At 39.2% G+C, this 14484-nt stretch overlaps 1 protein-coding gene across 1 annotated transcript in view; it reads left to right on the forward strand.

Moving 5' to 3' along the window:
- The first annotated feature begins 528 nt into the window (after positions 1 to 528).
- SH3BGRL (SH3 domain binding glutamate rich protein like) overlaps positions 529 to 14484 on the forward strand; it is a 111480-nt gene continuing 97524 nt past the window's right edge. The window contains exon 1 of the mRNA XM_058714770.1: positions 529 to 765. Coding sequence (XP_058570753.1) covers positions 721 to 765 — 45 coding nt within the window. The 5' untranslated portion in view covers positions 529 to 720. The remainder of the gene's footprint in view (positions 766 to 14484) is intronic.

Below are 14484 nucleotides of genomic sequence, written 5' to 3' on the forward strand. Positions count from 1 at the left end.
CCTCCTGTGAATTTTCACAGAGACAGTATTCCCTATCATAACAAAAAATGAAACAGAAAGAAAACTAGTCCTGCCGTTTCTGGGCTTAGAGAAACCTGAAACTTCTTAAACCTTCTGTGTCATTGGTTACTTCTTCAGTGCCTAATTTCTGCTACCAACTAACATTAGATAATCACTACATAATAGGAGTCTTAAAATGCACAAGGCTTGGAAGGCATGGGCTTTCTTACCAGTGTCTGTATTCAACATAGAGCGTCTTATTTCAAGAAAGGTCTGTCTTATTTGCATACATTTCTGACCAGGAAGTTATGCACAGAACTTTTAGTTTCTGTGGGAAAATGTCCTTCATTTTAATATAATTTAATTCAACCCTTTCTTTTGTTTTTTTCTTTCTCCTCTACCTCTTCTCGGGGAGAGAATAGTAAAAAATAAATGTTTCAACAGATCTCGCGGTGTTATTCGAGATTCCCTAATAAAAAAAAATAGAAATGATGCAAATGAGCCTGTGTTTTCCGGGCTTTGGGGCTGAGACTGCAGTGTTCTTAGCTGAGTGAAAGCAGTCAAGGGAGGAGGCGGGTCTCTGGCAATTTCCCGTTCTAACTTCCCCCACCCTTCTCTTCCAACCTCTGATCCACCTCTAGCTGGATTATAGCCTTTGCGACAGCTGCTCTCTAGCCCTTTGCAGGACCCAAACAACAGCGGCCGGCCATCGTTCCCAGGATGGTGATCCGTGTGTATATTGCATCTTCTTCTGGTTCTACGGCGGTAAGGAGGGTGGGGAGACCACTTTGTTTTCCTACATACCAGTCTCCTTCTGCCCCAGAACCCTTAAATTGAAGTTCCTCTGGCAGCTGTTTTTTCAGAAGACACACACATATCTTCCACCCCTCCTCCCCTTCTTCTGTTTCTTCTCTTTGTTGCATCGATTTCATTTTTCCATGGGGTTTAGCTTTGTTTGCCTTATGTTAGAACCACATTTCTTCTTTGAAGGAAAAAGAAGGCTACTGAGTTTTGGTAGATGGGAGATGGTGGCTTAGGGTCTTTAAGGTTAGGGGAAGAAGGCAAGTAAAATCACACACTGGTGAGTTTCTGGAGTGGGAAATTTGCCATTTGTGCTTCTAGGTACTGAGATCAAGGGCAGGAGTGCAGTTCTGTAAGGATGCAGAACATGCTAACTGAAGATAATTGAGTGGAGGCCTATTTAGGCATTGTGATTATTTTTGAAGTGAGACCCCTTTAATCAGAGAGTTATATTGCCAATGTGTGGGAGAGGGTGTTTAAATTCAGCCTAAAAAGTGTTAGAACTAGGCAGAATGGGAGGGGATTTTGGGAACAATGATGCAAAGTTGTGGGGTTTTTTTTAACTTTAATGTGACAAGGGGCCTGTTTTTTCCTTCCATATTGCCCCTTATTTTGATTTTTTTCTTTTTTCTTTTTTCAAAAGATTTTACTTGTAATATTTCTAACTGCTTCAACTATATTGAGAACTAAAAATAGAACTAAAAAATAAGTGGCTTCTTGTGTAGAGGCAGACTCCACTTGCTTTTTTTTTTTAATATTTATTTATTTATTTATTTATTTTGAGAGAGAGAGAGAGAGAGAGAGAGAGAGACAGAACGTGAGCAGCTGAGGGGCAGACAGAGAGGGAGACACAGAATCTGAAGCAGGCTCCAGGCTCTGAGCTACCAGCACAGAGCCAGACATGGGGCTCGAACCCAGGAAACTTGAGATCATGACCTGAGTTGAAGTAGGACCCACTGAGCCACCCAGGCACCCCTCCAGTTGCTGCTTCTTAAAATGATAGGACAGGTCCCCACTGGATTCATGTGCTTTTAATTTAGAATAATATATCAGCAGCTGTGGGGAGCAATAGGGTAAACTGGGGTGAAAGCTGAGTGTATATCCATGATAAATGAAAGTGCCTGTTTTTCACAACTCAAGGGAAAAGCTAACAGTAAGTAGCACATTTCTTATGTGTGAGTTCAGGATGTAGGATGTAGGAACTGCATCCCTCTTCTGAGCTTTAGAGCAGCAGCTATTCCATGTTTTCACTGTTATTGTTTATTTTTGTTTTGTTTATTTACCCCCTAAGTGGGTTTGGGATAAAACTGAAGGTTCTGGGGGTGCCTGGGTGGCTCAGTGGGTTGAGTGTCCCACTTTGGCTCAGTTCATGATCTCACGATTCGTGGGTTCAAGCCCCGCATGGGGCTCTGTGCTGACCTCTCAGAGCCTGGGGCCTGCTTTGGATTCTGTGTTTCCCTCTCTCTGCCCCTCCCCTGCTAGCACTGTTTCTCTCTCTCTCTCTCAAAAATAAATAAACACTAAAAAAAAAAAAAAACTAAACTGAAGCTTATGTGAAATCACAGGAACCTTGAACTTTGAACTTTATCTTCTCTGGTCACCGTGTGTGGGTATGTTCAGACAGTTTTCAGATAGAATACTTAACTTTACATTTTTTGGACAAGTTTAGGTTGAAAACATAAAGAGAACTTTTTATATTGCCTTTGAACTTTATTTTATGAGCTTCTTGCCTCATTATTATCCATATATATTCTGATATTTCAGAGTAACATTTGAGTTGCTCAGAGTCTCAAGTCCAGTATAACAATTGTAAAATTTGAAAGACCAGCTTAATAACTTTAGTTAAATTCCTGATTAGATTGAACAGATCAGGAAGTTAGTTTCATTTTGGGTGATATGCAGTTACAGTACTGCTATTTATTCTTTGCTTTCTTGTTCTTCTACCCCTCCTCCAAAAGTATATTCAAAAAGAAACTCCATTCAGAATTTCTATCAAAGTAAGAACAATTGTACCTCTCTCTTTATTAAGATTTAAGTTTCTAAGGGCCTTAAAAAATAACTGCTGTCTCTTATTATGTACATTGTTAGACTAGAATGTTGAAGATTCTACAAATAGTAAATATTTATGCTATTTGTGTTTTGTTTCAATTTTTTCTTATGCATAATTAGATTTATCTGTTATTTAAGTAATTATAGTTCTTTTCAGCCTGTTATCAAAATTATACATATTGACAAAATAAATTCTTATTTTTTATAAATTATGCATACTTTTAAATAATACTAAAATGGTATAAAGTGAGTGTACTTCAGGAAGAGCTCATTTATAACATAAATGGGAAATATTCAAGTGGCAATACTAAGTTTTTCCCTTAAGATTGCTACCATATAGTTTTTAACACACAATTTAGAAATTTTGGGGTAAAAATCATAATAGGAACCCAAAAATTACTCAAAGTGAGATAGTCTTATAAGTGATTTAGTGTAGTTCTCTGAAGAGCATTTAAAAGAAAGCTTTTGATTTTGGACTGATAATTTCTGATGGTTTTCTGACTCTTCCTAATGGTTGTTACAAAATAACCAATATTAGATGTTTTGTCAGGCAGGGGAGGATCTATGATGATTCTAAAACAATATTAAGTTATTCTGTTTTTATTTCAAGACTCTTTTTCCCTCATAGCCTGATTTAAAAAAACAGAAAAGTTTTCAAACATTTACTTAACTCTGTCCCAATACAGAAGAGTAACACTTGCTTCTCAAAAATTTAGAAATGAAATTAAGTATGTTGATTTTTGCAACGGATTTCTAGAAAGCCATAATAATGATAGTAGTGGGAACACTTAATTGTGTCAAGTACTATCTGATTTTTTCTTGACAATTTTTAGTCCTATGACTCAGGTCTTATGATTATCTCTCTTTTTAGGTTAAGGAAATACAGGTTCAGAAATGTTAAACAACTTTCCAAGGTCACATAAGCAGGAAGCCACAGAACTTGTATCTAATAGAAGCTGTTTGAATCCAATAACATGTGTTTAACCACCAACAAATATATTGTTCCACTGGTGCATGATAGCTAGGAGGCATGAGAAGAGAAATGTGAATATGAGGTGAGAGGCACAGAAATAACTATGCCCTTTAAGTGGAAGAATTGCCTGAGTATGTGTGTGTCTGTGTACACACACACACACAGACACACACACACACACACCCAGAGGTTAGAAAAAAGAGGAGCTGATGTGGAGGAGGGATAGTATGTCCAAGGCTGAATGCCAGTAAATGGGGTAGATGACCATTCACTCAAGGACAGGGAGATGGAGACATGCCCATTTGGAACTGTTTTTTATAGATCAAGGTATGGAAATTCAGGCATTAATATTGTTTCTTTTTATGGAAACAATTTAGTAGCAATGCCGTTCCAAAGTTGTCTGTTCATAGGAAGTGATTTAGTGCTTTCTGCCTGTTCAGAGCTGGTGTGCATGTCTTGACCCACTGTAACACAGAAGTATACACCATGGTTTTTTTTCCTCGAGATTGTAATGCCCTATAAATTTGTATTTAATGGAAAATAATAAGCACAGACCTATAAAAATAAATTTCAATAACTTTTAACAAAAATCAATATTGGCCTTTGATCAGAATTGCTAGAGTGATGATTGCTTAGAGATTTTTAACTGGTTTGAGAGGTTTTTATTTTTTTTTTCTCAAACTTCTTTTCCTTGGACCCATAATAATCTCCATTGTTTGGTCTCTATACATTCTAGGTGTGCTTGGTGTAGAAATGTTAAGATTGTGGTAGGATAGATCATTTCTAGGGGTTTTATTTATGAAATAAAATTTGTAAGATGATCTTTTTTATGACTGCTAAAACATAAACTATTACTAATTAATAAATGAAATATACATAATTTTTCTTTACGACAGTATCTGCTATACAAGTTATAAAAACATTTAAATAAAACAAATGCTTGTGATTACCAAAGCATGAGTCACAGTATTTTTTTTTTCATTTGGATAATACAGATGTGGAATAATTAAACTACAGCTATTCATCTATATGATTCCCAAGTAATTGTATTTTAGGTGACAGAGTATTTTGCTGTTCTGACTCCGCATTTATAAGTTGAACATTGATTTGATGTATGCTATAGTCTTTGTTATAACTGTCAAGATTTGCTTGAATGATATGAATTTGACAATATCAAAGGTATTGATAAACTACTTAAAAGGACAAAATCAGAAACTGTTCATCATATGAATGCATTGACATACTTTTTGGATGTTCTAAACAGTGAGAAATGATAGCTTTCACTTGGCAAATGCAGGAACTCAATATCAGCACCTCAGCCTGATGCTCTATATTTGATGACTGACTTCCTCAATTTCAAAACAATAATGACAAAGTTTTTGGAATAATTTTGCCCAACTTAAAGAGGGTTGGAAAACACAATTATCGGTGATGATGATTTTTGAGCTTTTAAAAGTCAAATGGTTTCAGAGAAGAATGTATTTTGGAAATTTAGTATAAAATTAGATTTATAATCTGGTAGAAGAGAAAGATAAAGTGGATTTATCTCTAGCTCTAGCTCAAAGACTAATTTCTCTACTGAGGAGGAGTTTTGATCAATAAACTGTAAGGTCAATGCTCCCCTTGAGTTGACATGAAAAAAAAAATTGACGCCTCAGGTACAATCAGGTTAAGTGTTCTAATTCTCTGTGGTTAATCTCTAAATTCTTCTCTAAAATATATATCATACAGTCAAATATATATCTTTTTTTAAGTTTATTTATTTATGTTTTTAATTTTTGTTTAATGTTTATTTTTGACAGAGAGAGACAGAGCATGAGCAGGGGAGGGGCAGAGGGAGAGAGAGACACAGAATCTGAAGCAGGCTCCAAGCCCTGAGCTGTCAGCACAGAGCCTGATGCAGGGCTCAAACTCACAGACTGTGAGATCATGACCTGAGCTGAAGTCAGATGCTCAACCTACTGAGCCGCCCAGGCGCCCCAAGTTTATTTATTTATTTTTGAGAGAGAGGGGGGGAGAGTGAAAGCTGGGGAGGGGCAAGGAGAGGAAGAGAAAATCCCAAGCAAACTCTATGCTTTTAGCACAAAACCCAATGAGGGACTTGATCAGGTCATGACCTGAGCTGCAGTCATGAGTCAATGGTTAACTGACTGAGCAATTAGGTGCCTCAAACATATATCTTTTATAGAAATATTTTATGCTTTAATTGAATTATCCATGGTTATATTTTGTTTCTTACTGATAAAATTAAACATAGTGAGAAGCTGTTGGTGATTATCTGATCATCTGCTTTCAGTTATACTTTATAGCCCACCAGGAGGCCTTTTATTTATTTATTTATTTATTTATTTATTTATTTATTTATATTTTGAATATATGAAATTTATTGTCAAATTGGTTTCCATACAACACCCAGTGCTCATCCCAAAAGGTGCCCTCCTCAATACCCATCACCCACCCTCCCCTCCCTCCCACCCCAAATCAACCCTCAGTTTGTTCTCAGTTTTTAACAGTCTCTTATGCTTTGGCTCTCTTCCACTCTGACTTCTTTTTTTTTCCCTTCCCCTCCCCCATGGGTTTCTGTTAAATTTCTCAGGATCCACATAAGAGTGAAACCATATGGTATCTGTCTTTCTCTGTATGGCTTATTTCACTTAGCATCACACTCTGCAGTTCCATCCATGTTGCTACAAAGGGCCATACTTCATTCTTTCTCATTGCCATGTAGTATTCCATTGTGTATATAAACCACAATTTCTTTATCCATTCATCAGTTGATGGACATTTAGGCTCTTTCCATAATTTGGCTACTGTTGAGAGTGCTGCTATAAACGTTGGGGTACAAGTGCCCCTATGCATCAGTACTCCTATATCCCTTGGGTAAATTCCTAGCAGTGCTATTGCTGGGTCATAAGGTAGGTCTATTTTAATTTTCTGAGGAACTTCCACACTGTTTTCCGGAGTGGCTGCACCAGTTTGCATTCCCACCAACAGTGCAAGAGGGTTCCTGTTTCTCCACATCCTCTCCAGCATCTATAGTCTCCTGATTTGTTCATTTTAGCCACTCTGACTGGCATGAGGTGATATCTGAGTGTGGTTTTGATTGTATTTCCCTGATAAGGAGCGACTTTGAGCATCTTTTCATGTGCCTGTTGGCCATCCAGATGTCTTCTTTAGACAAGTGTCTATTCATGTTTTCTGCCTATTTCTTCACTGGGTTATTTGTTTTTTGGGTGTGGAGTTTGGGGAGCTCTTTATAGATTTTGGATACTAGCCCTTTGTCCGATATGTCACTTGCAAATATCTTTTCCCATTCCGTTGGTTGCCTTTTAGTTTTGTTGCTCGTTTCCTTTGCTGTGCAGAAGCTTTTTATCTTCATAAGGTCCCAGTAATTCATTTTTGCTTTTAATTCCCTTGCCTTTGGGGATGTGTCGAGTAAGAGATTGCTACGGCTGAGGTCAGAGAGGTCTTTTCCTGCTTTCTCCTCTAGGGTTTTGATGGTTTCCTGTCTCACATTCAGGTCCTTTATCCATTTTGAGTTTATTCTTGTGAATGGTGTGAAAAAGTGGTCTAGTTTCAACCTTCTGCATATTGCTGTCCAGTTCTCCCAGCACCATTTGTTAAAGAGACTGTCTTTTTTCCATTGGATGTTCTTTCCTGCTTTGTCAAAGATTAGTTGGCCATACGTTTGTGGGTCTAGTTCTGGGGTTTCTATTCTATTCCATTGGTCTACGTGTCTGGTTTTGTGCCAATACCATGCTGTCTTGATGATGACAGCTTTGTAGTAGAGGCTAAAGTCTGGGATTGTGATGCCTCTTCCTTTGGTCTTCTTCAAAATTACTTTGGCTATTCGGGGCCTTTTGTGGTTCCATATGAATTTTAGGATTGCTTGTTCTAGTTTTGAGAAGAATGCTGGTGCAATTTTGATTGGGATTGCATTGAATGTGTAGATAGCTTTGGGTAGTATTGACATTTTGACAGTATTTATTCTTCCAATCCATGAGCAGGGAATGTCTTTCCATTTCTTTATATCTTCTTCAATTACCTTCATAAGCTTTCTATAGTTTTCAGCCTACAGATCTTTTACATCTTTGGTTAGATTTATTCCTAGGTATTTTATGCTTCTTGGTAAAATTGTGAATGGGATCCGTTTCTTTATTTGTCTTTCTGTTGCTTCATTGTTAGCGTATAAGAATGAAACTGATTTCTGTACATTGATTTTGTATCCTGCAAGTTTGCTGAATTCATGTATCAGTTCTAGCAGACTTTTGGTGGAGTCTATCGGATTTTCCATGTATAGTATCATGTCATCTGCAAAAAGTGAAAGCTTGACTTCATCTTTGCCAATTTTGCTGCCTTTGATTTCCTTTTGTTGTCTGATTGCTGATGCTAGAACTTCCAACACTATGTGAAACAACAGCGGTGAGAGTGGACATCCTTGTCGTGTTCCTGATCTCAGGGAGAAAGCTCTCAGTTTTTTCCCATTGAGGATGATATTAGCTGTGGGCTTTTCATAAATGGCTTTTATGATGTTTAAGTATGTTCCTTCTATCCCGACTTTCTCAAGGATTTTTATTAAGAAAGGGTGCTGAATTTTGTCAAAGGCCTTTTCTGCATGGATTGACAGGATCATATGGTTCTTATCTTTTCTTTTATTAATGTGATGTATCACGTTGATTGATTTGCAAATGTTGAACCAGCCCTGCAGCCCAGGAATGAATCCCACTTGATCATGGTGAGTTATTCTTTTTATATGCTGTTGAATTTGATTTGCTAGTATCTTATTGAGAATTTTTGCATCCATATTCATCAGGGATATTTGCCTGTAGTTCTCTTTTTTTACTGGGTCTCTGTCTGGTTTAGGAATCATAGTAATACTGGCTTCACAGAATGAGTCTGGAAGTTTTCCTTCCCTTTCTATTTCTTGGAATAGCTTGAGAAAGATAGGTATTATCTCTGCTTTAAACGTCTGGTAGAACTCCCCTGGGAAGCCATCTGGTCCTGGACTCTTATTTGTTGGGAGATTTTTGATAATTGATTCAATTTCTTCGCTGGTTATGGGTCTGTTCAAGCTTTCTATTTCCTCCTGATTGAGTTTTGGAAGAGTGTGGGTGTTTACGAATTTGTCCATTTCTTCCAGGTTGTCCAATTTGTTGGCATATAATTTTTCATAGTATTCCCTGATAATTGTTTGTATCTCTGAGGGATTGGTTGTCATAATTCCATTTTCGTTCATGATTTTATCTATTTGGGTTATCTCCCTTTCCTTTTTGAGAAGCCTGGCTAGAGGTTTGTCAATTTTGTTTATTTTTTCAAAAAACCAACTCTTGGTTTCATTGATCTGCTCTACAGTTTTCTTAGATTCTATATTGGTTATTTCTGCTCTGATCTTTATTATTTCTCTTCTTCTGCTGGGTTTAGGCTGCCTTTGCTGTTCTGCTTCTATTTCCTTTAGGTGTGCTGTTAGATTTTGTATTTGGGATTTTTCTTGTTTCTTGAGATAGGCCTGGATTGCAATGTATTTTCCTCTCAGGACTGCCTTCGCTACGTCCCAAAGCGTTTGGATTGTTGTCTTTTCATTTTCGTTTGTTTCCATATATTTTTTAATTTCTTCTGTAATTGCCTGGTTGACCCACTCATTCTTTAGTAGGGTGTTCTTTAACCTCCATGCTTTTGGAGGTTTTCCAGACTTTTCCTGTGGTTGATTTCAAGCTTCATAGCATTGTGGTCTGAAAGTATGCATGGTATAATTTCAATTCTTGTATACTTATGAAGGCCTGTTTTGTGACCCAGTATATGATCTATCTTGAGGAATGTTCCATGTGCACTCAAGAAGAAAGTATATTCTGTTTCTTTGGGATGCAGAGTTCTAAATAGATCTGTCAAGTCCATCTGATCCAATGTATCATTCAGGGCACTTGTTTCTTTATTGACAGTGTGTCTATATGATCTATCCATTTCTGTAAGTGGAGTGTTAAAGTCCCCTGCAATTACCACATTCTTATCAATAAGGTTGCTTATGTTTATGAGTAATTGTTTTATATATTTGGGGGCTCTGGTATTCGGCGCATAGACATTTATAATTGTTCGCTCTTCTTGATGGATAGACCCAGTAATTATTATATAATGCCCTTCTTCATCTCTTGTTACAGCCTTTAATTTAAAGTCTAGTTTGTCTGATATAAGTATGGCTACTCCAGCTTTGTTTTGTCTTCCAGTACCATGATAAATTGTTCTCCATCCCCTCACTCTCAATCTAAAGGTGTGCTCAGGTCTAAAATGAGTCTCTTGTAGACAGCAAATAGATGGGTCTTGTTTTTTCATCCATTCTGATACCCTATGTCTTTTGGTGGGTGTATTTAATCCATTTACATTGTGTTATTATTGAAAGATATTGGTTTAGAGTCATTGTGATGTCTGTATGTTTTATGCTTGTAGCGATGTCTCTGGTACTTTGTCTCACAGGATCCCCCTTAGGATCTCTTGTAGGGCTGGTTTCGTGGTGACAAATTCCTTCAGTTTTTGTTTGTTTGGGAAGATCTTTATCTCTCCTTCTATTCTAAATGACAGACTTGCTGGATAAAGGATTCTCGGCTGCATATTTTTTCTGTTCAACACATTAAAGACCTCGTGCCAATCCTTTCTGGCCTGCCAAGTTTCAAAAGAGAGATCAGTCACCAGTGTTATAGGTCTCCCTTTATATGTTAGGGCACTTTTATCCTTTGCTGCTTTCAGAATTTTCTCTTTATCCTTGTATTTTGCCAGTTTCACTATGATATGTCATGTAGAAGATTGATTCAAGTTACATCTGAAGGGAGTTCTCTGTGCCTCTTGGATTTCAATGCCTTTTTCCTTCCCCAAATCAGGGAAGTTCTCATCTATTATTTCTTCAAGTACCCCTTCAGCGCCTTTCTCTCTCTCTTCCTCCTCTGGGATACCAATTATGCATATATTATTTCTCTTTAGTGTATCACTTCGTTCTCTAATTTTCCCCTCATACTCCTGGATTTTTTTACCTCTCTTTTTCTGAGCTTCCTCTTTTTCCATAATTTTATCTTCTAGTTCACGTATTCTCTCCTCTGCCTCTTCAATCCGAGCCGTGGTCGTTTCCACTTTATTTTGCATCTCGTTTAAAGCGTTTTTCAGCTCCTCCTGACTATTCCTTAGTCCCTTGATCTCTGTAGCAAGAGATTCTCTGCTGTCCTGTATACTGTTTTCAAGCCCAGTGATTAATTTTATGACTACTTTTCTAAATTCACTTTCTGTTATCTTATTTAAATCCTTTTTGATCAGTTCATTAGCTGTTGTTATTTCCTGGAGATTCTTTTGAGGGGAATTCTTCCATTTGGTCATTTGGATAGTCCCTGGAGTGGTGTGGACCTGCGGGGCACTTCCCCTGTGCTGTGGTGTATAACTGGAGTTGGTGGGCGGGGCTGCAGTCAGACCTGATGTCTGCCCCCGGCCCACCGCTGGGGCCACAGTCAGACTGGTGTGTGCCTTCTCTTCCCCTCTCCTAGGTTTGGGATTCACTGTGGGGTGGCATGGCCCATCTGAGCTACTTGCACACTGCCCGGCTTGTGGTGCTGGGGATCTGGCGTATTAGCTGGGGTGGGTAGGCAAGGTGCACGGGGGCAGCAGGGGCAGGCTTAGCTTGCTTCTCCTTAAGTGATCCACTTCAGGAGGGGCCCTGTGGTAGCGGGAGGGAGTCAGATCTACTGCCAGAGGGGTGGCTCCGCAGAAGCACAGCGTTGGGTGTTTTCGTGGAGCAAGTAAGTTCCCTGGCAGGAACTGGTTCCCTTTGGGATTTTGGCTGGGGGATGGGCGAGGGAGATGGCTCTGGTGAGCGCCTTTGTTCTCCGCCAAACAGCTCTGTCATCCCGGGGCTCAGCAACTCTCCCTCCCTTTGTCCTCCAGCCTTCCCACTTTCTGAGCAGAGCTGTTAACTTATGACCTCCCATATGCTAAGTCCCGCTTGCTGTCAGAACACACTCCGTCTGGCCCCTTCCTTTTGCAAGCCAGACTCGGGGGCTCTGCTTGGCCAGCAGGCTGCCCCTCTGCCCCGGCTCTCTCCCGCCTGTCCGAGCAGTGCGCACTGCCTCTCCACCCTTCCTACCCTCTTCCGTGGGCCTCTCGTCTGTGCTTGGCTCAGGAGACTCCATTCTGCTAGTCTTCTGGTGTTTTTCTGGGTTATTTAGGCAGGTGTAGGTGGAACCTAAGTGATCAGCAGGATGCGTGGTGAGCCCAGCGTCCTCCTATGCCGCCATCTTCCGAACATCACCAGGAGGCCTTTTAAACCTAGTACTGAATTATTTCCTCCAATCCAGACCAAGATTAAACAAACGTATATTTAGAGAGAAGGGGCAGCTCATTTATTATGACTTTTTATTAATAAGAGAGCCAAAACTGGCATTTATACTTGGCCAGTTGAGCAGAATTCTAAGCAAAGGGCTAATTTGCTAGCCCAGTCCTTCACATTTTGGCTTTATTAGGTTGTTTAAAGTTTTGCAGATTGCCAGAACCATTAGGCAAAAATTAAATATAAATTTTAAAAAATCATGACAAATTCAAAGATTGTATATATAAAAGTATACAATGTCAGTGTTGCTAGGTTTTTTATTTTATTACTCGTTCATTAATGTGACTAATCAAGATTTGAGTCTAGTAATAGTAAAAGCTAACCTTTATTTATGCATTATATATATTAGGCACTGTGCCCAGTGTTTTATATACATAATCTTAATTAGTTCAATCCTTATAATGACACTGGGATGTAAGTACTATTATTATATCTATTTCATGTACTTGAGAGTATCCCTAAAACCCAGAACCATTAGGTATATTCTTCAAATCAAAGAGTTACAAATGGCAGAACTGGGATTAGAACCCAAGTTGTTCTGACTCCAGAAACCACTCCTAAACACTATATAATTTTCACATCCTTTTATTTATTTATTTTTTTTTTTTATTTTTTTTTTTTAATTTTTTTTTTTCAACGTTTTTTATTTATTTTTGGGACAGAGAGAGACAGAGCATGAACGGGGGAGGGGCAGAGAGAGAGGGAGACACAGAATCGGAAACAGGCTCCAGGCTCCGAGCCATCAGCCCAGAGCCTGACGCGGGGCTCGAACTCACAGACCGCGAGATCGTGACCTGGCTGAAGTCGGACGCTTAACCGACTGCGCCACCCAGGCGCCCCTCACATCCTTTTAGTGTATAGGTATTGAACAAAAATTAGGTCAATAGTACATTAAAACCTTCTCATGTGACTGTGGATCTATAATTATCATTTAACACTGGATGATGCCTGGGTCGCCTGGGTGGCTCAGTCAGTTAAGCGCCTGACTTCTGCTCAGGTCATGATCTCATGGCTTGTGAGTTTGAGCCATGCGTTGGGCTCTCTGCTGACAGCTCAGAGCCTGGAGCCTGCTTCAGACTCTTTATCTCCCTCTCTCTCTGCCCGTCCCCTGATCATGCTTTTCTCTCTCTGTTCTCAACAATAAATAAATGTTGGGAAAAAAAGACTATATGATGCCTAAGCAGGGAAATGTGTCTTCATCCATAATCTGCACATGAATTAGGTGCAACTGAGGGAAGTAAGGGGGTTGGTTAGCAGCATCAGTTTTAGATACATTTTAGTTCTTTCTTTAAAATAAAAATAAAATTGCATAGGGGTGCCTGGGTGACTCAGTTGGTTGAGGGTCATGAGATTGAGCCCTGCATCATGCTCTGTGCTGTGAGTGGAGCCTGTTTAAGATTCTCCTTCCCTTTCCCTCTGCCCCTCTCTCCTGCAACTTGTAGTCTCTTTCTCTAAAGTGAAAAAAAATTGCCTAGCCAAGGGCAGATTTTAAAATAGCATTTGTGCCATGTATTGAAGTTTTATGACTTTGATTCTTTTCTCTAAAAAAAATTTTTATGTTGCTATAAACCAACATAATTCAGAGATGGCTTTCTTTGATTCTTACCTTCTAAATTTATTAGAAAGGCAGTACTAGTATGACTTATAAACTCTGGTTCTGGATTCTAGTCTGAGTTCTGGCCCTTTGGCTTAGTCCTTTCTGAAAATGAGACCCTATCAGAGTTGGAGTTAAAGCCAAAGATTTTTGTTTAGGGGATTTCCAACAGTGAGTCAAAACAAATAGAACTTTACCTTTTAAATACCAGAGAATATAGGGGCGCCTGAGTGGCTCAGTCGGTTGAGCGTCCGACTTCAGCTCAGGTCACGATCTCACGGTTCGTGAGTTCGAGCCCCGCGTCAGGCTCTGGGCTGATGGCTCGGAGCCTGGAGCCTGCTTCCGATTCTGTGTCTCCCTCTCTCCCTGCCCCTCCCCCATTCATGCTCTGTCTCTCTCTGTCTCAAAAATAAACATTAAAAAAATTTTTTTAAATACCAGAGAATATTTATTTCAGTTAACAGTTACAATTTGGGAAAATTTTGTCTGTTTTACCACCACCACTTAGCCAATTATTTCATCATTCAGTGCAGCATATTTCTCAATGTTAAAATTAAAACAGTCAATATAGGGGCACCTGGGTGGGTCAGTTGGTTAAGCGTCTGACTTCAGCTCAGGTCATGATCTTGAGGTTTGTGAGTTCGAGCCCCACATCAGACTCTGTGCTGACAGCTCAGAGACTGGAGCCTGCTTCAGATTCTGTGTCTCCCT

The sequence above is a fragment of the Neofelis nebulosa genome, chromosome X (assembly GCF_028018385.1).
Source record: "Neofelis nebulosa isolate mNeoNeb1 chromosome X, mNeoNeb1.pri, whole genome shotgun sequence".
NCBI lineage: Eukaryota > Metazoa > Chordata > Mammalia > Carnivora > Felidae > Neofelis > Neofelis nebulosa.